The 25,086-nt window shown below is 44.4% G+C and overlaps 1 protein-coding gene across 2 annotated transcripts; it reads right to left on the reverse strand.

Moving 5' to 3' along the window:
- Nucleotides 1–663: 663 nt before the first annotated feature.
- LOC134505497 (uncharacterized) lies at nucleotides 664–23,747 on the reverse strand. Of its 2 annotated transcripts, none has more exons than XM_063315221.1 (13): nucleotides 22,606–23,747; nucleotides 20,439–20,670; nucleotides 19,762–19,919; nucleotides 18,925–19,026; nucleotides 15,354–15,554; nucleotides 13,847–14,400; nucleotides 12,426–12,717; nucleotides 10,912–11,101; nucleotides 9,863–9,993; nucleotides 8,784–8,894; nucleotides 6,686–6,883; nucleotides 5,523–5,616; nucleotides 664–3,332 (listed from the first exon to the last, which is right to left on the reverse strand). In XM_063315221.1, the coding sequence occupies exons 1-13, from the start codon at nucleotides 23,480–23,482 to the stop codon at nucleotides 3,272–3,274; spliced, it is 3,201 nt and encodes a 1,066-aa protein (XP_063171291.1). In that variant the 5' UTR covers nucleotides 23,483–23,747; the 3' UTR covers nucleotides 664–3,271. The 2 variants fall into 2 exon arrangements, with proteins under 2 accessions (XP_063171291.1, XP_063171290.1); XM_063315220.1 differs by having other exon boundaries at nucleotides 12,414–12,717.
- Nucleotides 23,748–25,086: the final 1,339 nt, after the last annotated feature.

Below are 25,086 nucleotides of genomic sequence, written 5' to 3' on the forward strand. Positions count from 1 at the left end.
GCTTCAAGAAAAGGATGGAGTTGGATCCAAGAAGCACAAAGCGAGTGCAGATGTTGCAGCAGGAGCTGGCTGGCTTTGCTGGGCCTCGGTCTTACAACCCGAATGACAAGGAACATCTCCAAATCAATGTGACTTCCCTGGCCAAAAATGGAGGATAGTTTGATAAACAGGATTCTAGTCACAAGGATCTCTCTTTAGAATCACAGCCAAGCCAAAGTATTGGTCGAGTTTATAGCAATAAAAAATTGGGGGTGGCAGGGTGGGTTTGTTTTTTTTTTTACTTGCAGTGATTTTTTACTTTACAGTATTAACATTTGTCTCTTCCTTAAGAGAGTCGGCTACACATCTGTGCTTCTAGCTGACAGGTCCCTAGTGCCAAAGATCTCAGTGGCTCAGCCTAACCAGCGTGGCAAACAGAAGGTATCCCCCCCATCTGGGTAGGACCCCTGCTTTAATTGTGACAGGGAGAACGGTAGACCAAGCCACCCATCTCCAGAGAAATGGAGGAAAATGAGAAACAGAGGAAAGAGATGTAAAGCATTGTCAGGAAGAGAACGCATCAGATCTGTTGATAGCTGATACTTCCTCTTCCTGACAGTACTTTAGATCTCTTTCTCTATATCTCTGTTGATAGATCTGATAGCCGAAAGCCGATCGACAAGCTGGTTTTGGACTCCAACTTTTTATTTTATTTATTTTTCATTCAGTTGGCACGCCGCCCAATCATTCTGATTCCCTGCGGCTTACAACACAATAAAATACGATCGACCGCAAACAGTAAAAATAAATTTCCACGCTAAGGACAACAAAAGCAAACATAATAAAACCCCCATGATCGGAGGACAAAGAAGAATTAATAAACCCTTAAACATTCATTCCACAGCTCCCATAATACCAGAACCGGAAAAGCCAAGAAAACGCTACGATTTAAAAAATGGAAAAAAACGTAAGATGGTTGTGAGGGATCGCATTCCCACCCTCTCCCCAAACTAAGCAACTGAATCAACAGGGGTATCTGCCGGGAATGTTCAAAGCAGTCAAGGTGCAGCTGTGGTGGTGCAGCTGAAGCTCTGCCTGCTTTTAATATGCAACACACCTTGCAGAACCCCTTGGAAATCAAAGACCTTTGGGATTAGGAATACAACTAGGGGCAAGGTATGTGTGTCAAGCTCCAGTTCTAATACTGAAAATAAGTACTTGGAGCACCACCCTGTACCGTTTTGAGTTACTTTCCACTTGCCGAAGTTGCATGGAAGTTCGGCATGGAAAGGTAGATTGTGTTCTTTGATCAATCCCCTCGGTAAGTCTTCTATATTCATCAGATGCTGGTTCTAGGCCTGCCCCAGATGCAAGAAACTAATAACTTACTGTAGCCTCCTAGCTTTGCTAAAGAAAATGGTTGTTTAGAACCTCTGCAATGGTTTGGCATTTCTTAGGGAGTTCTTGTTCCCCTAGAATATGCAGAGTGTTGGAGAGTGCTGTTGATTTCAAAAGTCAATTTTCAAGTGGTCACTGTTCTTTGTACACATTCATCAGAAAAAAAAACTTATCAAACAGTATGGGAGGTGGCATAGTGTAGAGGAGCCCAGCAAATGACCTCGGAGAAGATATGCAGAAACGGTTAGCAAAACATGAGCTTAGCCCAGGAAACCAGGAAAGCATGAGAAAGAAACTCAAGATTGTCCCATCTTGACTCTCTTTGGTATAAGAGGGAGGCTTCCAAGATTCTGCTACTATTGCCTATATCAATATTTCTCAACCGTGGCAACTTGAAGATGTGTGGACTTCAACTCCCAGAATCCCCCAGCCAGCCATGGGGGGGATTCTGGGCTGGGGAATTCTGGGAATTGAAGTCCACACATCTTCAAGTTGCCAAGGTTGAGAAACACTGGCCTATATCAATAAAATAGAGTTCTGCTATTGCTTGTGGGTGTCTGTTTGCTCACCTGGCCTATCTTGGAGAGCTTACGCATAGGCTCAGGGCAGAAGAAACAGAAGAAGTATATTCCCTTCTGTAGAGACATGAGAAGTTGGCTCTGGAAGAGAGCATTTGGGGGATGCTAAAATTGGGCTCTGCCCCTGCAGGAGAGCACCATCACGATTTACACTATCTTCTCCTTGTGTCATTGCTTTTAATTCTTATTTTTGCCGTAGTGCGAGCAAGACATTCAAGTCTGCCAAGCTTGTAGCTATGTAAGTAATGTTAAGATTACAAACAAATTTTAAGTATACAAGCCCCTCCGTTTAATTCTGGGGAAGAATGGAATGTTTGGACAAGGAAGACTTCTTTTGTTTCATTTGCTTGGACACTGACTTTTGTTGTTTGAAAAGAGGGAGGGGACCACAGGAACCTGCCTTGTGTCTAGTCACTTCCTTGCCCGTAGCTCAAGATGTGAACTGAACCAACGCTTCGTGAAACTGTGCCTAAACTGATCTTTCCTATTTCCTGAACTAGGAAATGAACCTGAATGGAAAGCAGGCACCCTCCCCTAAGATAGGTCCCCTTCCACAAGCACCTTTGGGGCATTCATTGCCACTGGCAACACCCATGACAACTAAGACTGTCCATTGCTCAGGCGGAGTGAAGCTACCTTAGATCAGATGAACAATCTGTAAAGATGAGCCAACTCAGGCAGGTCTTCCCCCACTCCTCAACCTTTCCTCTCTGAAAAAAATATCTCAGATCTACTAGAATTGAATTTGAGGTCTTCTGCCTCCAAAGAAAGTGCTTTACCGCTGAGCAATAACCCCCCTTCATATCCTTTTCTCCGTTCAGTTGTGTCCACTTCTCGGAGACGGCCTGGAAAAGTCCCTGCAGTTTTCTTGGCAAGGTTTTTCAGAAGTGGTTTGTCATTGCCTCCTTCCTAGGGCTGAGAGAGGGTGGCTGGCCCAGATCACCCAACTGGCTTTGTCCCTAAAAGGACTAGAACTCACGGTCTCTCAGTTTCCAGTCTGGGGCCTTAACCACGACACCAAATTGGCTCTCTAAATTAGGGGGTGGAAAAAAGTAACTCTGCCTACACATTTTTTTTCATGGTGGGTGGAGGAAATGTCAAGGCACCCCACCAATTTTTCACCCAATGCATAATGGCAGTGAGAGACGCTGTAGAAACAAAGAGGTAGGTTTCGCACACCCCATGGAAGAACAAAAACATCAGCCTCAAAACGAATACACCCAGGATTTTGATCCCTTGGCTGGAAAGTTCCTCTGCGATTTGCCTCTTCACTAGATCCAAAAATCCTTTTCCCAAGGAGACTCATCCTGGGAGAATCAGATGTCTGACATAATCTCGCAGCGATCGTTCAGTTCAATATTGTTGTAATTCTGTGGTCTGGAAAACCCAGAAGGAAACGAGTTATGGAGAGGAGTGGGACTTTTATTTGGTTAACGAGATGGGGAGAAGGTTGCAGCAGGCTGCTTCCTCAACTGACAAGGCTCTGATAGTCAAAACAGAAATCATAAGTATGTTTAAGCATCATCCTAAAAGAGTCTGTCAAAACATCCATATAGTCCCCAGGAGTCTAGTTGGAGCCAATCTCTGTTGTTGTTTTTTTAAATGCAGGAAGGCAGCAACTGACCTGAGTCCACAGCGGTTCAGTTGAGGAAGCTGAGCACATTTTATTTCCTAATCCAGGGCAAGCAGGGACATGTTGAAATCCCCGTTGTACAAATGCAAAGAAGAGTCAGCAACAGCACCAAGGAAGCTGGAACTTATGCTCTGGGGAAGAATATTGGAAATGTAGCCAAAAAAAGAAAAGCTAGGGGGGGGGGGGGAGATTGCAAAGCACATGGGTGTTTTTGGGTTCTGCACCCAACCTTGTGAAGTGCAAGGAAGAAGAACCTCTAAAGGGCACAAGGGCTGTTGTTCCATCTTGAGCCACCTTGGAAGCCCACCACAATTTTGCCAAATTATCATTCTTTTAGGGCAATGTTTCTCAGCCTTAGCAACTTGAAGAAATGTGGACTTCAACTCCCAGAATTCCCCAGCCAGCAAGGAGTTGTTTTTATGTATGTATAAGTTCTATATGCTGCCATTCAAAATTGAAGTTACTCCAAAGCCTACAAGTGGGAAACTTTGATCTCCTAGATGTAAACTCCCACAAGCCCCTGCCAGCGAGGTTGGGAATAATGGCAGTTCAGTCTATCATTACCTAGAGCAGTGTTTCCCAACCTTGGACACTTGAAGATGTGTGGACTTCAACTCCCAGAATTCCCCAGCCAGCATGGCTGGCTGCAGAATTCTGGGAGTTGAAGTCCACACATCCTCAAGTCACCAAGGTTGGGAAACACTAAACAAACACCTTGTTGTTCCATTGAATCTCTTTGTATGGAAAACACAGATACACCAGCTTTGTTTTACGGTGATCCCAACCAAGGGTTTTTAAGTTAAACATGATAAGCTCAGTTTAGTACATATCAAAATTTAACAGATATTAAAATATGTTCCTGCATTTGGGGAACTTTTTTCTTTTGTGCTCTAAGCAGCCTTCTCCAACTCCAGCCTCTCCAGCTATACTGGACAACAGTATCAATCGCCCAACCGCTGGAAGTGCAACTTGGAAGGAATGAGAACTATTGTCCAGCACATCAAGAGGGTACCAGATTGGGAGACATTGAGCCAGGCAGTGGTACCCATGCAAGATGATGGAATAAGGTTCATGCTGGGTCAATGTTGGTAGGTTTGTCTTTTAGCTCCTAGTGTTGGCTGGGGAATTCTGGGAGTTGAAGTCCACACAGCTTAAAGTTGCTGAGGTTGAGAAACACTCTCCTTGTGTGAGACTAGGCTGAAGTTGCTATAACTAAAGATGAAGCAGGCACATAAGCAGAGGGGACAAAAAGCCAGGAATCTTGTCTAAAAGATCCCCTTGGGGAGGTAGATAAGAAGGAAACAAGTCATTAAGGAAAAAAAGGAAAAATGTCACCTGAACCAGACTGAGCACAGGGGAAACCCCCAATCCCAGCTAATCAACAAAGCAAGAACTTTTGGGGATAAAAAGGGGTTCTGAAGCCCGCCCACTCCTCGAGTCCTCTTTGGATCCAGATTTGGCGGCTTCTGTCCCTCTAGCTAGTGCCTGGCAGCCTAGTTGAGAAGGACGTAGATAAGTGTGGATGAGTGTAGATAAGTGTGGATGAGTGTAGATAAGTGTGGATGAGTGTAGATAAGTGTGGAGGAGTGTGCCTGTGCATGTGAGAAACAGCAAATGTATCTTGCAACCAGTGAAGTTTTGCTGTTCCTTTAAATTCACTGGGTCTCCGTGTATTCCAAAGAACCGGTTGTGCCAGGGTTCGGTTGGAAGTTATGCGTGTGTGTCCCTAATTACTTCCCGGCTGTTGACCAGGGCTGCGTGTCTTGTCTGCTCTAGTCGCACCTCTCTGGAAAACCCAGGCAGAAAGCAAGGGGGGCTGACAAGATCCACATGCCTCAGTAGACTGTGAGTGAGTGACCATAAGCCGAACCTGGGAGCCGCGTGTAACACTAGCTTTAGTCACAGCACAAATCCTGAAAGCAGCTGTTTTTTACCTTTTCATACAATATAAGGTTACGCCGATTAACAGCAGTATTAGCAAGACGGAACCCAAGATCCAGAGAGCAATTTCCCAGGTTTGAAGTGAAGCTGTAGAAAAAGAGAAATTATTAATGTAAGGGCTGGGTTCATCCGTAGTTTCTTTTAATGGTTTATAGAATCAGCTGTAATGCAAAAGTTCCAATAAAATTAAATCAGAGCAACATTTTTGGTATATGTGCTGAGCTTTTCAGAATATTGTTCCATGGGAACAACTCACATCTGGATAGTTTTCAAAATGTTTGTAGAAGATAAAGTGCCATACATGTTAGCTGTTATGAGGTCTCTAAATCTAGTCTTTTAAATTGCATGACAGCTTATTTTCAAGATCAGAGTATAGCAAAAAAGGCACATCATTTATAATTTGATCTCAGGGTTTTTCTCTGTAAACTTTACATTTTAAAAATCAATAAAAATAAATGAAGAATTAGGATAGCAGAATAGCAAATTGCCCAATTCCCACAGTCTGAAAATGTACAAGGTACAATTTCTGTCCTTAGACCAGTGTTTCTCAACCTGGCCCATTTGAAGATGGCTGGACTTCAACTCCCAGAATTCCCCAGCCAGCATGCTGGCTGGGGAATTCTGGGAGTTGAAGTCCAGCCATCTTCAAATGGGCCAGGTTGAGAAACACTGCCTTAAACAGTACAAGCGTCCAATTGCAACCTGCCAAAAGAATTCACCTTTTAATTCCCCTTTTGGTTCCTAATTATCCTGTCTGGTTTGCCATTTTATATGGCTTGGCCTTGTAAATCAATAAAATAAATAAATGTGGCCTCATCGGTTTCAGGGCACTGTCCCCATTTTCAGACTTTTCTCCATAGTTATGAGGCCCACAACTTTCTTCTTCTGGACACTGAAAAATTAATGACTCCAACTGCATTTTAAATCAAATATCAGGTAGGGAGGGACTTGTTAAGAATAGCCTGCAGATATGCTGAATGCATCATATCTAAATGCAGAGGGGAGTGGGTGGAGAAACCATTTCCTCCAGCTGTTACTCGTGGAAGAGCAAAAGCTCTTACCTTGAAGGATCTGGGGATCTTCTTGGTCATTTTCTTCTCTCCTCCACCCACCCACCCACCCCCGGGAAATCTTGGTCACTACCCTACTGGCTCACCTTTAGATACTGGTACTCCTTCACTGGAAGATGTACAGGGTGTGTTAGCTTTGAGCAATATCCCATCCACAGAAAATGGGTGGGGACTTAAGGAGAAATTCAATTGCCACTGGCTAAGGAGCTGCAGCTGTTCCGGTGACCTGGCCCACACCTGACCAGAGAGTTCCAGTGTGGTGTTAGAGCAGGTAAAATTCAGTCCTGTGGAAAGACCACAAGAGAGATGGGTAGCCACTCTGGTTAAGACAAGGATTGGCCACCTAGTCCCCATTTCCCTGTTTGCATAAGAGCAGCGCCTAGTTGATCTTTGATCTTGGATGGAAAGTCATGAAAAAGATTTGGAGGCTATGTGCAGCCCTGCACCCACAAGTTGCTCAACTTCAATTTAAAGTGAATTTTGTATAATTATACAGTTAAACATTATAAAATATCCAACTTTTTTTTTTTCTTGTGCCTCCCATCATTAAAAATCTCCTGGTGCCTGGATCCCTGCATAGTTTTTTAAATACTGTTTTCTATAATAAGGAGAAAGCTTGCTCTAAGTCCCTCCCTAAGTAGACTTAGAATTTCTACACATTTTACTCAGATGACCATCCCACTGACTTGTTGGGAGGGGGGGTGCACTTGTAAACATACAAAGAAGCATCTCTATAAAGCAGGAACATGCCAATGAGGGGGCTGGGGAGGGAAAGACCACAATTCTAAAAGGAAGGGGAGCCAGGACAAAAGTATTATATCTGATTTTTGCAAAGGAGTATGGAGTTAATCTTGAAGCAGGGATACAATATGGTTAGGTAAACATTCACTTAGCTCTGGGAAGGATGAAGAGGTAAGAAAGAAATTCAGAATAACACTACCTTGATTCTCTTCTGTATAAGAGGAGGCAGACAATTCTAAATTTAAAATTGAACTAGACAACCCGTGACCTGTTGGGTCATCGCTTCAGAGATATTTCCTTACCAGACTCTTCAATGCCTTCAACAATGGCAGAACTTCTAATGTACTGGAAAAGTTCTTAAAAATCCAGGGAGACCTTCAGAGATGGACCTGCCTTGAAAGTAGCCAACGTTGAACTGTGTAGCCCAGTCAGACATCAGGAGTTGGCCACAGGAAATGTTTTATGACATTTTGTGTTATGTTATAAAACATGTTATAATAATTTTATGTCATAAAATGTTTTATAAAATTTGCCAAATTTCTATTCCGCAGAAGTCATGGGTCCCAGATTTTGGATGCATTCTGTAAGTTAGCCCATCTGAGGTAGTAAAGGTTTCCCTTGACATTAAGTCCAGTCGTGTCCGACTCCAGGGGGCGGTGCTCATCTCCGTTTCAAAGCCGAAGAGCCGGTGTTTGTCCGTAGACACTTCCATGGTCATGTGGCCGGCATGACTACACGGAACGCCGTTACCTGCCCGCCGAAGCGGTACCTATTGATCTACTCACATTTGCATGTTTTCGAACTGCTAGGTTGGCAGGAGCTGGGACTAGCCACGGGAGCTCACCCCGTCACACGGATTCAAACTGCTGACCTTCCAATTGGCAAGCTCAGCAGCTCAGCGGTTGAACCCGCAGCACCACCATCTGAGGTACCTGGGTTCAAAAATTGTTGCCCTACGGCACACCGTTTCATCCAGTTGATGGGTACAAAGTATCAAGCAGACACAAGAGTTTTAATAATATATAGATGATAAACCCAGGCAATATGATTATTCCTATACAGGGAATAATTTCTCCTTTCCCATTAAAAATTGCAAAATATGACAGTGGCCAATTTTTACAGAAGCTCTGGCCACCACACCCAAGGCTATTTGGGGAGACCAGCTTATGCCTCCCCGCTTGAAATCAAGGGTGGAATATCTGCGTCCTACCAGAAGTTGTTGGACAGTAACTTCCATCATCCCCAACATTTGGCTTTTCCGGCAGGGAATGATGGGCACTGATATACATTAAAATCTGGGCGGCCCCAGATCCTCCATCCTCGTTTGAGAAGTTCAGAAACAGAGGAGCAAGTAGAAAGTAAGTGTATTTTCCTTGGGAATGTTGCAAGAAGCAATATCAAGAAATATTACACTTTTTTTTTGTAGACTTGTTGGACACCGACCTTGCAGAGAGCACCAAGAGATCCCACATGAACAGCTGTCTTCCATGGATCTCACTAGCGTTTGCCAGAAGCGAGCTTGTAGCTGTGGATTTTGAAACCAGAAGGAACAGTCTAGCAAGAGAAGACCAGGCAAGTGAGAACATGAATTGGGTGAGATCTAACAGCAGAGATGGACTGATTATTTCAAGTTATACGGCCACTCATCTCAAGAACATGACTCTGGGCAACTTACAACAGTTACAAACTATATAAAAACAAAGAATGATATGAAAATCATATATTGAAAACATATAAAAAAGGTTGACCCATTCCATGCAAACGTGGTGAAGAGAACCGGGGATTTGCTCTTTTCATGGCCATTTTAAGAGGAAAACTCTTAAATTACCCAATGGGCTTCCTGTACTCTTCCTTCAGCCCTCTAAAGTTATTTCCCTTCTATTTGTAGCATTTTATCCTTGCCACTCAACTAAAAAAGGGTGTCAATCATGGAAAGCAAGACCATCCCCATGCATGGCTTTATAACAGAAATGATGCCACAAGACGAGAGAGAGATGGGGAGGGAAGAGGGAAAAAAAGCATAAGCAAACTCTGGCACTAATTCTCAAAAAGTTATGCATTACTTAATTACAAGTTAAACGTACATTTTTTGGGGGGTCATCATGGGCTAAATTAGTTTTGTGTCATGATTAAGGCACCAGGGTAGAAACCAGGAAACTGTGAGTTCTAGTCCTGTTTTAGGCATGAAGCCAGCTGGGTGACCATGGGCCAGTCTCTCTCTCAGCCCTAGGAAGGAGGCAATGGCAAACCACTTCTGAAAAACCTTGCCAAGAAAACTTCAGGGACTAGTCCACACAGTCACCTGGAGTCAAAAACTGGCTCAAAGGCACCAACACCCCCCCACAAAAAAATTACTGTGGGGTCTTGGCATGGCCCAATGACACCAAGACCCTCTTTTTCTTGGTTGTGTCTGTGGCAGGGGTGGCACTGGTTTAGCATCATGCCTTTTTCTGGGAAAAGAACCAGGGGGTGGCCTCATTCTCTCCAGCTGCATGAGAGAGAAAAAGGGCAACTTCTTTTACTAGGTGTCAGCAGGCACATTCCAAGATCCAAGGACAGAGGCTTCTGAGGACAGCTGTTCTCCAAGCCTGGGGTGGGGTCAGAGATGAGAAAGCCTTCCCTGCAGAAAGGGCAGCGACTGAGAGACCACACTCTGCAAGGGAACAAAAAGCAAAAAGAAAGCTTCTGTAGCAAACATTTTGGGTGGACCAAATGATGGTTATGGGGAAGGATTTCAATAAATGCCTGTGATGGTCTGTGGGACTGACCGTGGGAGACAGGAAGAAGAGCCACAGACCAGTCAACAGCCAGATAAGAGGCAGCTGAGCCCACAGAAGGAATGCGGTGTGGCAACTGTCTCAGAAGGGACCCTCCCTAGTTTCTTGGGCTGTAGAGGCGAGGGGGGAAAGATGTGCTTTCAGACTTGCAAGATGGATATAAGCCCTTCGAGGTAGTCCCAACAGGAAGCACACCCAGGAGAACTATCTTTAGCTCTATCTTTATTGTGAGGTTACATTAACAGAATCTGGCAATACATCGACCTTGCAAGTCTGAAAATACATCATTCCCACACACCATCACATTACTCTTCACATACACCTACTTCCTTGTCATTTAAACATGTTCTTTTTTTCCACAGACTGTTATGTTCCCGGATCCACAATGTTGACAACATACTGACAACAAGGTTCCCTCTGCCAGAAGTGATGATGCAGTTCACACAATAAAGTCATCATGATATCATATATCCAGTGAGATTTGACTGTGAAAGGACGTCAAAGCCAACTCAGAACGAGGGCAGAGCTGAACAGGTTTGCCCTTATTCGGTCCTTCCCAAAGAGCAATAAATGCATGATTGGGGTTTGGAAACTGACAGTTGGCTGGGTTTCAGTATTTGTAGCCCAAAACTGACACGGGTGGATTGTTTTGAATTATGCCATTTTCTTCCCCATTGTTGCCTATGTTGTGGGATTTGCTAATCTTACAGTTGGCTAAGTAATCCAGCTCTTGAGACAGAATCACACACCCTAATAGGAGTAGAAATAACAAGATGGGAATACAAGTCCCTCACCTTTCTCTTTTCCCAGGTATAAAGGAGATTTGAGGGACTATCCCAGGCCTCCACGTTAAAATATCTTCTGCTTTCTGTACAATGTTCAGAGTGCCATAAGGAAGCCGCACTTTATGGCTGAATATGCCCACAGTTATGGTCTCCTGCTTCGAGGATGGGTGATTCCAGAGAGAGGGCATCACCAGCTGCTCTGGAAACAGGTGGGATAAAGTTGATGAGCGACCAGCATTAAAGGATATGCAGTAGAGGAAATTAACTGCTGATTAGGAAAAGGCAAGTGAATTGGACCAACCCACCACCAAGCAGCTTCAATAGACTTAATTGACTTAAAGTTTTCCCCTCTGGACAAATTTGTAATTTTGCTAAATTGTAGCATATACTTGGTACTGGCATTCAGTTCATGTTCATCCTGCAAACATTCATTATCTTGTTTTACCACACACACTTTTAAGGTACCCCATTCCTAATGCATTCAATACGCCAGTGTTTTTCAACCTTGGCAACTTGAAGATGTGTGGACTTCAACTCCCAGAATTCCCCAGCCAGCCATGGGGGGGGGGATTCTGGGCTGGGGAATTCTGGGAATTGAAGTCCACACATCTTCAAGTTGCCAAGGCTGGGAAACACTGTAATAGACTTTTAACAATTTTCACTTTTTCACTGGCACAACGCCTCAGTTTTTAAACACTTTCCACTACCTATTTCTTTCCTTGTTTCAACTCAGTAAAATGTAAACCTTTGATTGAAATGATCCTGGGAGCAACTGACAAAACCTCTCCATGCACAATATGCTTCTGTGAATGGATAAAAACCCATCCACCATTTTATGCAGGGATAAAATACACAAAATATGTAAAACACAAGCATGTCAAATCCATACACGCAAAATGCAAAAAAAATAATATGTAAAATCACATTTGGATTTAATGGACACTGTGTTTTAACAGACAACCCATCCTCAGGCCCGCAACTAGGGTCTGTGTCACCCAGGGCAGACATGGATTCCGTGCCCATTTTGGCACCCCCCTAGTGCTCATTTTGCCCCCCCCCCCAGTGTGGCGTCTGGGGCACATGCCCCGCTTGCCCCCCCCAGTTGCAGCCCTGCCCATCCTCCCATTAGTCCATTAAACTGAAAGGTTACTATGTACAGATTTGCAATGAGACATCCAAAACAATAATGTTCTACCTGATATTATATCGGAGCATTTTCCATTTTAATCCTCACAGCATTGAAATTTGAGCCCATCTACAACTGGAACAGCATAACCTTGGTAGGAATACTTAAGGAATCATGGTATATGAGTTGTTATGCAGCCATCTGAAATACCCTAATAGAGTTCTAATAGTTTAAACACTCAAGATCATAATACCCATCTTGTTGAGCTTTAAAGTGATTATTTTCATGTTCTCCTCCACGCTTTGGGATTTGGACCCAGTCTCAATAGTTATACATGGAAAGAGGCCTCAGTGAACAGAACAGTTCATTAGGGCCAACAACATACCATTAGCCTTACCACCTGGGGACATGTGTCCTGGCATGACAACAAAGAGGCCATTGCTCCCAAATTCGCCTTGCAGGTGGATGCTGGTGTACGGCCAGTGATGATCTCCAGAGAAGAAATGCAATGTGTATTTTTTTAAGCTGTCTCCCGGCTTCCCTTTCAGTTCAATGAACTTGTACGGAAATGAGTCGTTGGCCACGCCCACTTCGTTGATGACAGTGGAAGAATTATGGAGCACCTCCTCTGTGGAATTCAGGTTAAAGGACACGCAAGCGTTTTCACGAAGAGGCGTTGTTAGAGTCACCTGGGAGTTGGGCAGAGGAAGGCATCCAAAAAGTATATGAACGTGCAAGGTTCATTTTTTAAAGTTAATTTTAAATTTCTAACCTCTGAAACAGCTTTCCCCAACTGAGTGCTCCATATAGCCACTCTGTAGAGTTATTTTCAGAACTTAGTCCTGGAGAAAAACATCTAAGGGCAGGGATTTATTTTATTTAGTGGACCAAATTTCAAAGCCGCCCAACTCCTTGAGGACTCTGGACAGCATACAGAGAAAAAGAGGAACGATGGATAGAAAAAGAAATTGCGGCTGACCAGAAGAACAAAACACCCAGCTGTAAACCAAGCATAACTAAAGTGGGCTTGAAAACTACCCTATTCCTAGGAGAACAACCCGGTTTTTAGTAGCTATCATCATAAGAGTGAGAGATGCACGAATACTGGGGGGTGGGGGGGATATTGTTCTGGAACGGAAAAAGAGTTCTGCTGAATAGATGAGGCCAACATGTCCACCTGCCCCAGTATCTTCCTTCTATCAGTGGTCAGCCAGATGTTTCTGAGAAACCTACTCAAGCAGGGCATGATAAGCACCCTCCCATTTAACCTAATACCTAATTTTCAGGGGTTGGTGGTACATTCTTTCTGAATGTCAACACAAACAGAACCCTAATGGAATAAACCCAAAGACTAACTCAGCCCACATCCTGCTTCCTTCCAGAAAGTCCATTTAGGAGGACCTATGCTCAATTGCCTCTTTCTAAGCTGGTCTCACCTCCATCAACTGGAGTTCAAGTTGATGAGATGCCTTGATTCTGCTAGAAGGACTACCAGTGATACAGCTGGGCTGTTGCTCAAAGGTGGAGTTGGGTGGGTTGTCAGGCAGTGCGGCTTGTGTGGCTTCATGGGTTGCATGATGCCAGTCAGTACATGAGCTGGTCAATATCATTTACAGCATAAAGCATGTCATTAGCCTAGTCAGTTATGGTTTACTCAACCAACCATGCTAAAGCAAATTATGACTTGGCATGTTAGATGGAGTAGCCAACCATAATCGAGATGGGGTAAAAAAGAAATGCAGGCAGAGATGGAGTCTTGGCTGATCTCTGCTGATCCCTGTGGTTCCTCTTAGTCAAATTCAACCTCAGATATTTTACCTGGAAGCTCCTGGAGTCTCTAGGCTTCAGGCTGAGACATCGGCTGATGGACTCGTCTTCGGTGCTATGAGAATCATTTTCATGGAGGACATTCTGCCCCGGAGTGAGAAGAGACACAAGCTTGTCAGCCTTCTCTGAACCCCGGGCTCTGTACACTACAGCGTCAATCAGCCCATCAACAGTCACCTGCATGTTGGTTTTATAGACAGGGTTGGGGTTGCGGTAGAGCGCCACAGCGTCTACACCATTCTGGATGGTGGCATCTGGCAAAACAAGTGAGGGCTTGGGGATCACTCCACCACTCCCAACAAGGAAGTAGCCCCACTCGTTGGTCCAGTAGCCTGTCAGGTTCAAGACTTTATAAGCTAAGTTGTTCTTGCCGTTGTAGAGAACAAGCCAGTAGCTCTCGAGTGAAAATGGTGCTTGTCCCGGGTAGAACAACTCAACGTATTCCGTGTCCTCTCGGGCTCCAGGATTGTCTGCGTTCACTTCATTGATAAGCAGCTCCAGGGCTGGAGGTTCTCTAGTTGTCCTTGGGTTTTCCGATGTTAGCCCTACAACGAGCCAAATCTTGTCACCTCAGACTGAACATCCAAGAATTTTATCCTAGGGTGAATAGCTAATATTTCTTTCCTGATCACTCAAGAGCGAAAGTGATTTTCTTGTCTGAAACAGAGATTCTGATGTGGGTTTCCTGATCCCACCCCAATTAGCAGGGCTCACCCATCACATTAACCCTGGATAAACAAAATACAATTAATGTGTTCACAAAACATTTTTTGTGAGAAATCCAAAACAACTGGGTTCCACAACACATGGAACCACAGATGGGCTAACCCCATTTGGATTTGTAAAACTATTTAATCATCACACCACTCAGTATGTAGACTCAGCTTTTAATACCTATTAAGAAATCCCCTTCAAGAAACATGCAACCTTGAGTCGGGCTCTAAGGTAGCTACTTAAAATCAAAAGACATGTCTTTCTAAGCAAGTGTCTCATCTTAGCAGGAGTCACTGAGATGGGTGGAAGAGGGTTACAAGAATTCAACTGAACTATTTCCTTTCTAACAGCAATATATCTTTGTACATGTTAGGGTGGATGTTTTCTAATTCTCTTTCTCACAGCCTTCCTACTACCTGGTGAGGAGGTGCGTCTCTTCACGGATAATGGAGAGGCTTATATAATGGTCTCCTGAATCATTATCAGTCTGGGAACCACCTCAGATCTCATATTTTCAATTAGACACAATTTTACAGAGTTTGCCATCAATACCACTTGAATGAAACAGAACCAAAGAAGGTCTTTTTCCTCCTTCTGACTTCCCCCATGCTAATCTACCACAACGTAAAACTTGAAAGCCCTTATTATCACTGCATGTGCTTAGAATAAGGCCAAGCAATTCTTGTGTTCCAGGAGATGGTGATGACATCACCGCTTGTGCTCTGGGGAGGGAAAAAAAAATCCTGCATTCCCTTGCATTCCCCCCTCCTTTGCACTACTGTACCTGGAGGTGTGTCTGTCCCATTTGCATCACTTGAACAAGTCTGAATCGCTATGCTGGTGTTCTGGTTTCCAAAGTGCATCAGTTCCTCACTCTTCACCAAAGTTAAGAGGGCCTGCATCTCGCGGTCCAGCTGCTCTGCTGATCGGGCGCTCAGGAGTGCCATGAAAATAATTTTTCCACCTTCACATGTTAAAACAGGATCTGTGCCAAGAGGGGTGAAAGGTAAATGGAAAATAAAATAAAAAGGGAAGCGAAAATCACTTATTTTTATTTTATGTTTATTTTTTACATTTGTATGCTGTCCATCTCCCAGGGATTCCTTACAGCTAACAGCCCTTTGTTAGTTCTCAGTTTTGTTTTGATTAGCACATCAGTTTGAACCTTTTAAAGCACATCGTTTTTTTTTTCAAAACAGCACGCATGCCAGTCAAAATTCAGTTTACCCACAAGGAAGCTCCCTCTTTTATACTTTGCATATGGACAGGAACTGAGTTGCAGACACACAAGTCTTCTGGTCACAGCTTCCCCACTTTAAAAAATGTGTATTTCAAAGGCTTTTCTACAACAGTGCCTAATGGGCAAGCTGCAAGTTGGATTTGGTGGTGGGTCTTCACGCAAGCCAGTTTGGAGTAGTGGTTAAGGCACCAGGCTGGAAACCGGGAGACCGAGAGTTCTAGTCCTGCCTTAGGCACGAAGCCATCTGGGTGACCTTGGGCCAGTCCCTGTCTCTCAGCCCTAGGAAGGAGGCAATGGCAAACCACTTCTGAAAAACCTTGCCAAGAAAACTGCAGGGACATCATCATCATCATCATCATCATCATCATTACTGAGGGCCATTTTGGTGTAGTGGTTAAGGCACCAGGCTAGCAACCAGGAGGCCGTGAGTTCTGCCTTAGGCACAAAGCCAGCTGGGTGACCTTGGGCCAGTTCCTGTCTCTCAGCCCTAGGAAGGAGGCAATGGCAAACCACTTCTGAAAAACCTTGCCAAAAAAACTGCAGGGCCTTGACCAGGCAGTCTGTGAGAATCGAACATGATTGAGCAGATTAAAAAAAAAAAACCTTCATGCCTTAGTTTCATAGCCTTGAAAAGGATCTGGAAACTGTAACTAGTGCTAATCAGCTGACGGTTGCTAGAGCCAAGGATCATGTCATGCCTGCTCTGAAAGATTTGCCTAGGTTGCAACCTGCTTCCCAGGGACTATTTAACACGTTGCTATTGACTTACAAAGCCTTAAACAGCTAGGGCCTGACTATCTGTGCACCGCCTCTCCAGTTAGCTGCCAAACAAGCCAACGCAGTCCTGGGCTGCATCAACAGAGGGATAGTATCAAGATCATGGGAAGTGATGGTACCGTGCTATACCACACTGGTGAGGCCACAATTGGAATACTGCATCCATTTCTGGTTACCACAATGCAAAAAAGATGCTGAGGCCCTAGAAGGAGTGTAGAGGAGAGCAGCAAAGGTCTCCTCTATACTCTTTCTGGAGGCTACATCCTGTGAAGAACAGCTAAAGGAACTAGGTAGGTTTAGCTTAACGAAGAGAAGACTGAGGGGAGACATGATAGCAGCCTTCCCATACTTGAAGGGCTGCCACAGGGAAGAGGGCGTCAATTTATTCTCCATGGCACCCGAGGGTAGGACAAGGAGCAATGGGTAAAAGCTCATCAAAGGGAGATCCAACCTGGAAACAAGGAGGAATTTCCTCGCAGTGAGAACTATTAAGCAGTGGAACAGCTTGCCTCTCGGAGATGTGGGTGCTCCATCGCTGGAGGTCTTCAAGAAAAGACTGGACAACCACTTGTCCGAGATGGTATGAGGATTCCTGCCTTGGGCTTAGGCAGGGGGTTGGACTAGAAGACCTCCAAGGTCCCTTCCCAGGGCCGCAACTAGGGTCTGTGTCACCCGGGGCAAACACGGATTCCGCGCCCGTTTTGGCGCCCCCCCAGCACTCATTTTGGCTCCCCACAGCATGGCGCCTGGGGCACATGCCCCAGTTGCCCCCCCCCCCCGCAGTTGCGGCCCTGCCCCTTCCAACTCTAGGATTCTGTGACTCTATGTTACAAACCCTTCTAGCTCCTAAAATTAGCAGGAGGGGCCCTCTTGAAAATGCCCCCATAGCAAAAGCTCCTCTGGCCGGCACACAGGCGAGGATATTCTTCTGGACTGACCCAAGACTACAGAGTCCACTTCTTTGGGTATGCTGGTTCTCCTGAGATTACAATACTGAAATAATTTGCTTTGGGTTGCCAGATTGGGATCAGAGATGGTAGCAAGGAAGATCCAATATAAAGCTGTGGAAGCTGCAGCAGCTGTCTGTAAAGGGATGGATTCTTTCACACATATAATGTTGTTGTCTGTATCTAGGTATGGAGGGCATGATGGTTTAGTTATCTGAAAGGGTTAAGAACTGTAAATGTGTGAGCCTCAGAAAAGAGACTTGCAGTCTGCCTCCTGTGCTGGCTTTTTGCTAAAATCACTGAGTGGCAATAAAGTGTTTCTGAACCTGAGCAGCTTGAAGATGGGTGGACTTCAACTCCCAAAATTCCCCTGCCCCATGATTGGCTGGGGAATTCTGGGAGTTGAAGTTCACCCATCTTCAAGCTGCTCAGGTTCAGAAACACTGGGTTCACCTCACCCCTTCATAGGAAGTCCCAATTGGTCCTTCTCTCTCATTGTTCGTCTCAATCTGTACAAATTTCTTTCCCAAGACTTGTCATTACCAATTTTAATGTTAGCATTGATCTGAATCTTTTAAATTCCATTTGGTTTCTTTTTTTACAGTTAGTTACCTATACTCAACACATGCTAGAAGAGCAGGGCGTAAATCAAACAATAATACAATAATAAACACACATGGCTGGCTCATCAACTGAACTGTTATACAGATAGTCCTTGCTCAATGACCGCAATTGGAACTGGCATTTCAGTTGCTAAGTGAAGCAGTCATTAAGTGAATCCAACCCGATATTACAACCTTGTTTGTGGCAGTTGTTAAGCAAATCACTGCAGGCATTAAGCGAACCACATGGTCGCTGAGCGAATCATGCGGTTCCCTATTGGTTTTGCTTGCCAGAAGCCAGCCAGGAAGGTCGAAAAAGCAACGGTCATACATGCAAACCCGTTGCCAAGCATCCAGATCATGATCACATGACCAGGGGGGACAAGTTGTTTTTTTCAGCACTGTTGTAAGTCCAAACCATCACTAAAGGAATGGTTGTAAAGTGAGGAGTACCTGTATTCAGACAATTCACTTAATTTAGTTACAGAAGTCACCCCATTCCAGATTTACACAATATAATGAACCAGCCAACTTATCTTCTTTTTCTGCAACAGACTAAGCCATGAAAGAACACCATCGAGTTTTTTTATCTTTGGTTTCGAACATTGCGTTAGTACATTTTACACAAATCTGTTAGCTTTTCCAGTGATGTCTAGCCTCCCTTGTGGGGATGTTAAGAACTCACTCAAGGGTTTTGCAAAAACATGGAGTCACTGCCTTTGATGGTTCCTTCAGCAATGGTTTTTTAACCACTTGGACTGAAACAGCCCAAAGAGAAACTTGGCTTACCTTTGAAATAAGCAGGAGAAAGACTGCAGTTGCATCGTTTCTCCAAAGACTGGGCCAAAACTCCCAGTATCACACTTTCGTCCTGATCTTTTCGCTGGCAATCTCAAGGCACAAAAGACACAGAGGGAAGATTAGCAGAAGGGACAGAGAAGATACAAGATTTATGTCTCTAGTTAGTTTGCTTAATGCATTTACACCCTCCCTGCCTTCAAGGAAAGGTTGTGGATCTGGAAAGTTAATTTTCAGACTTGCAGGATTGATGTCAGACTTACCAGGTGGACCAGACAGGAAACACAACCAGATGAGCCAATTCTATTTTATCGTAAAGCTACATTATTTATTTTCTATCCCGCCTTTATTATTTTTATAAATACCTCAAGGCGGCTAACATACCTAATACTCCTTCCTCCTCCTATTTTCCCCACAACAACAACCCTGTGAGGTGGGTTGGGCTGAGAGAGAGTGACCAAGGTCACCCAGCCGGCTTTCATGCCCAAGGCGGGACTAGAACTCTCAGCCTCCTGGTTTCTAGCCCATTGCCTTAACCACTAGACCAAGCTGGCTCTCTAGACCAAACATTAACAGAATCTTGCAAGTCTGAAAGTACAAATCTCCCGCTGTCTCCTTTACAGCCCAAGAAACTAGGGAGGGTCCTTCTGAGCCTCTTGCCCCACCCACTCTCCAGCTGGGGGCTATGCCCTCTCTTATCTGGCCATTCCCTTGGGAGCATCTCTTGGCCCAGTCTCCCCAAGTCTTTCCCACATACCATTATGGTATGTTCGGTGCAATCCCATGTTTCAATTCACAGGTCCCTCGCGGCCTCCAGGCAGCACTTACCTACTACTTGAAAACACAGGGAAATGTTTCGGCTAAAGCGCTTTTTCGGGCAATCGTTGAATTGCAAAGGTGTAGGCTTGGCAAGGGCATAGGTGGAAGGATCCCGGGTGATGGAGCAGCAGACACACCGGCTCACCGATGCACCATCCTGCTGGGTTCTGATGAAAATCAACAGCGGGGAAGAGCAAAGTCCCTAATTAATCAAAGGGAACAGCTGGAAGAGAATGTGTGGAGTACAGAAAGGACTGAAGCAGTTTTAATAGTTTACCTTCTGCAAAATGGGCGGGGCGATGCTTGGCTAAATTGAATGGGTCATGCCCCTTGGCAGCTATTTTATGGGAGCACCTTCACAGTATTCTCAATAAGCCTGCTAACCTCCCTGGCAAGGAAATGGCTGAGAAACCTTTCCCAGAGTGGATTTTAAGCGATAGCATTCAACCAACAGATAAATCAGACTGCGGAATGGATCAAACTGGCAGCACTCCCCATCACTTCCCTTTGGATGTTCCTGATTGTGGTGCTTTATCATAAATGCACCTTTTGGCTCCCCAGCAGCAGTTCCCACATTTCCTTTTGCCTGTTTTCTAGTCCTAGAACTTGGGAATCTGTTTCAGCAGGAGCATGCTCTCTTCTGCAACAGTTAATAGAACATTCCTCCTTGCATCCATCTTCCTTACTGTGTGCTCATGTAGAAGGGAGGCCTCCCAGGAGTCAAGATGTCCTGCAGTTGTGAATCTGGCTGTTCAAGTGTTGTGTATGCCAAGGCGTCCAGAAGGGTTGATGCTGATGCCGCAGTGGAGCCCACCATGAAGTGGCTGATGGTTCCCCTGTACAGGGCAACGGCATGGGTGCCTGCTTTGAGAAGGGGGGTGTTGGAATTCTGGGGGAACTGCAGATGATCTGCACCCCCTGAAAGAGAGAGAAAAGTTACATAGAATTTAAAGGAAGCCTGGATGTCACTCCAAATGCATATTCCACCTCCATTTTGGTGATAAAAAATTAACGCTGGGGAAGTGTCAGGTTATCAATAGATTTCTCCAAATCGGGGGACTTTAATTCCCAGATTTCCCATGCCATTATGGCCTTTGCTGAGAATCCTGGGAGCTGAAGTTTATATTTCTAGAGAGCAGCCAGGTGAGGGAAGAACTGCATGATGGTAAAATTCTCAGCACATCAGACCAGCTTTGTTAAGGGAAGGGTTATAAGATCATTGTTTCTAAGTCTCTCTCTCCAGAATTGCTCCAACGTGTAACTTGCTTCAGCCTTGAGCTGGCAGGATGTTCAAGAGATGAATCTGAGATTCAAGCACTCCTTCCAAAAGGGAAAGCATCTTCTGGCAGGGTCAGGTGTGTACCTACATAGCTTTTTCATCGTAGGAGAAATGATTACAGCTTCCAAAACAAATGCGAGTCACGCAATATACTAAAATAAAGTTGCTTGTGTCTTGTGGTAGAGCGGGGTGTACTGTGCTTGTAAATTACAGCTCATGCCTTAGCATGGTGAAGTGGTTCACCCAACTGTAATTTTATTCAGTAACACATCGTTTAACATGTCATGTGAACACAGTCATCGTTTATGAAGTTTATGAACATGCTGCTTTGCTAAGCCACAGCTTCTTAAATTAGTTGCAGCTTGCTGGGTTCACACGGCATGCTAAACCAAAGGCATCAACCCGCACTATGGTCCAGCACACTATGCAGATCACATCATGCTCGTTTGATCAAAGCCTGGTTAGTGCTGTTGAAATATTCTCAGACATATTATTTATCTCTGTGATCTGAAGAACCTGCCCAGCACAGGAATACAGGAATGAACTTCAACGCAGTTGTGTGTGTGTCCTCAAACACTTGAAGAATTTGAATCAGCAGAAAGTTCTTAGAAGATACAAAACTGCATTTTTGAAACCCTTCCTATAAGATTGATGCAATAGCCCACTAATCATGCAAGAATGACTTTCAAGTTTACTTGCTCATTATCTTCACGGAAGAAGAGTAAAAAAAAGCAGTGCGCTGTCAAAGAGTTACTAACTTTGAAGCAAGGTCTCTAACGATGCTGAAGTTCATCAGGTTTGAAAAATCCTTGTAACTTCCAAACAGTACATAGTTAAATGTCTAAATTTTTTACCACAATGTAAGACGTGGCCACCAACTCACATGATGTGAAAAACAGATAGAACAGTAATTGGGTTGAGCCATTGTGTTAAACCATTGTTTTGGCTGTGCTTTTAGAAGAAACCATAATGGCTTGGTTCACACAGCAAGCAAAGCCAAAATCAAACAAACCACATTGGCCTGTTCACACAATAGACTAAGCCTGGGGCATCTGCAGCGAGGATCAAAATGTCAAGATGGCAGCTGTGGCTGTGCAGTTGAAGCCTCAGCCCTTTTCAAATGATGCACATGACTTTTTGGATCTCTCCCTGCAGATGACTCTGAACTAAGCCATGAGATTCTAAATCTTGGTTTTGTGAACAAAGCATAATTGGCTGTGTTCACGCAACTCCTCAGACTTATTAACCATGGCAGCTGGGTTCACATAGCATGGTATGGCCAACTCAAACAAACCATATTATGGTGTCCTGTGTTGCATGAAGCCAACTGTTGTGGCCTAGAGTGATATATGATCTAGCCCAGTGTTTCTCAACCTTGGCAACTTTAAGATGTGTGGACTTCAGCTCCAACATGGCTGGCTGGAGAATTCTGGGAGTTGAAGTCCACACATCTTAATTTTGCCAAGGTTGAGAAACACTGGGCTAGCCAATGGCTATTTATCATGGTGGCCAGTGGATCCTATGTCAGAAACTGTACCTGGACAAAGAGCTATATAGAAAGTATGTAGCCCTACCTGGAATTTTGGACGGTCCTGAACCCAACAGAAGTAACCCATCGGGAGAAGTTTCACCCTTCACTTCCATGACAAAGTAGATCTTTTGTGTACTTCCTTCAATCAGCACCATCACCAGGTCCTTCACCTCTGTGGAAGGGGGACCTTGGAGCTCTACAAACTCAAAGTCTCCAGGGGAGAATACCAGCTTAACTTCATTGATCAGCAAAAAAGATGCATTCAACTGTGAGAAAGGAATACAGTGGTTATCGGAGCCTGGGGTTGGCATCCCTACTTGGAAGAATCTCTGGGAATCCCTCCCTTGGCACCTCTCCAGAGACTCATCAATGGTCCAGAATAAAGGGTCCTCCAAGAAGGGTTCTGTGCCAGGGGTCAGAACACGAACCAACTCATATGCTTTGTCCCTTTTATTAGATTTATGCACCAAAGCATCCACCAGGCCTTCACTGTCGACAGGCATGCCTTGATACAAGTCTGTTCTCCCAAAATAGAGAGCAATTGCATCTGGTCCATTCTGGATTGTGCTCTTTGAGAGGATTATAGTTGGCCTTGGGATAACACTGCCAGACCCAATCAGGAGAAAACCCTGGTCATCTGTGAAAAAGCCACTAAGATTTATGACTTGGTAGGCCATGTTTCCCTTTCCATTGTAGAAGACTACATGATATCTGTCCAAAGCAACTCTTTGTCCACTGATATGATACAGTTCCAAATACTCCATGGTGTCTTCTCCTGGATTATCTGCATTGACCTCATTAATCAGGAGTGTTGGCTCCATCTTTTGGTTCTTCTGGTCCTTGATGAGGTTCTGGGAACTCATGTCACATAGCCACATGCACAGAAGGAACACAAAGGCACCAATCAAGCCAGATCCCATGACTGCAGAGACAAGCTATTCTCCAGAAGCCAAACACTCTGGTCCACTTTCCAAAGAGGTCTGAACAGAATAGAAGAGAAAATAAATGGGAAAAACAGCAAGTGGGGTTCCAAGTGACAAAGCTACCCCGTCATTGCAACCAGTGATGATGTACAAAGATATAGAGGCCTCAAATCGAATGAGGAGTGAAAAGGAAGTTTAGCACTATTCTGGAATTACATGCATTAAAAGTTCCCCTTTACAGTCTTCTCATTTCCCTTAGAAAAACAAAGCAAATTAGAAAGCCATACATCGCTCATAAACCATTGTCAACATGGCCATAACCTGGATGATTCAAAGCAACAGCACATACCCTTATCTTGGGAAGGATTGTATACTAATAAACTGTAGCACGTGCTTTTCGTCTCCACCCGTCTTCTATTCCTCCTTCCAAAGAGAGAATTGCCATTCCATGGCCATCGGAGAGGGAATAAAATTAGTTGAGAGAGGATTTGTTTAGGGAAAAAAAATACTTCTGAGAATGTGCGTGCGTGAGCAATGCACCCCCCCGAGTTAGGCTAACCACAGTTGACTCAATCCCCGTTGCTTGCTTTCGCATACTCACCTGTAATTGGTTACATCCACCTGAGATGCTAACAGAAAATGTGGTTTGCTAGTTTGTCCTTCAGAGTGAAAGCATCAGGAATTAGGCTCCCCGGATTCTATGTGTGCCCAACCCCCAATTTAACTTCACAACCCTAGGACTGCAGGTGAGAGGTGTCACATTTCAGAGATGCCCACACAGATCCTCTTTGTATTACGGTGAGGAACAAAACTTACAACCATCCCCTCTGACTTTTTCAGTCATTTGGAGTGATTCATCCAAACTAGAATCCCGCCGTACAAGAAAGGACTACAGCAATTATTCGTAAGAAATCCTAGATCAGCCTTTCTCCACCTTTTGACCCTGGAGGAATGCTTGAAATATTTTCCAGTCCTCGGGAACCCCTGCACGTTCAGGCTCAAAGATAGGCCAGAAGTCACAAAATTATTCTGTTCGTTCATGGGTAGGCCTGCATAGATGCATTCACAGTGTTCTTCACCTGAAAATAAAGAATGAAACTTACCTCTTTAATGTGAAGTTGCCTGAATTTGAAATAATTTTTTAAATAAATTGTGATCTCCCAGGGATTCCTAGTGACCTCTCACAGAACCCGAGGGTGCCACGGAACTCTGGTTGAGAAAGCCTGCCCTAGATGTTTGAAACCTGAGATATGGCTGTTGTCATTCTTCACCCTGGAATTTGAAGGAATAACAGGAATAATTCCATGCCTTCCCAACTTGGCACTGTTGCTTGCTGTGCACTCAACCTGCAAACTGTCCATTGCCCCACAGACACTTATTGATCAGTTGCATTTACAGAGCAGTGAAGGAAAGCCCTCTGCACATGCTCTAAGGAACTCTATGCCTTATGCTACAAAAATAATACAGACCTCGCTTGGAGGGTATTTTTATTCTATGCAGCCATACCACCAAATTTAATTGAGTCCTTTCCTTACAGCTCATTTGTATCATATCTTTCCCCATATTAATCTTATCCTATACTTTATCCTTCATAAAGTTAT

Source organism: Candoia aspera, chromosome 14, assembly GCF_035149785.1.
Source record: "Candoia aspera isolate rCanAsp1 chromosome 14, rCanAsp1.hap2, whole genome shotgun sequence".
NCBI lineage: Eukaryota > Metazoa > Chordata > Lepidosauria > Squamata > Boidae > Candoia > Candoia aspera.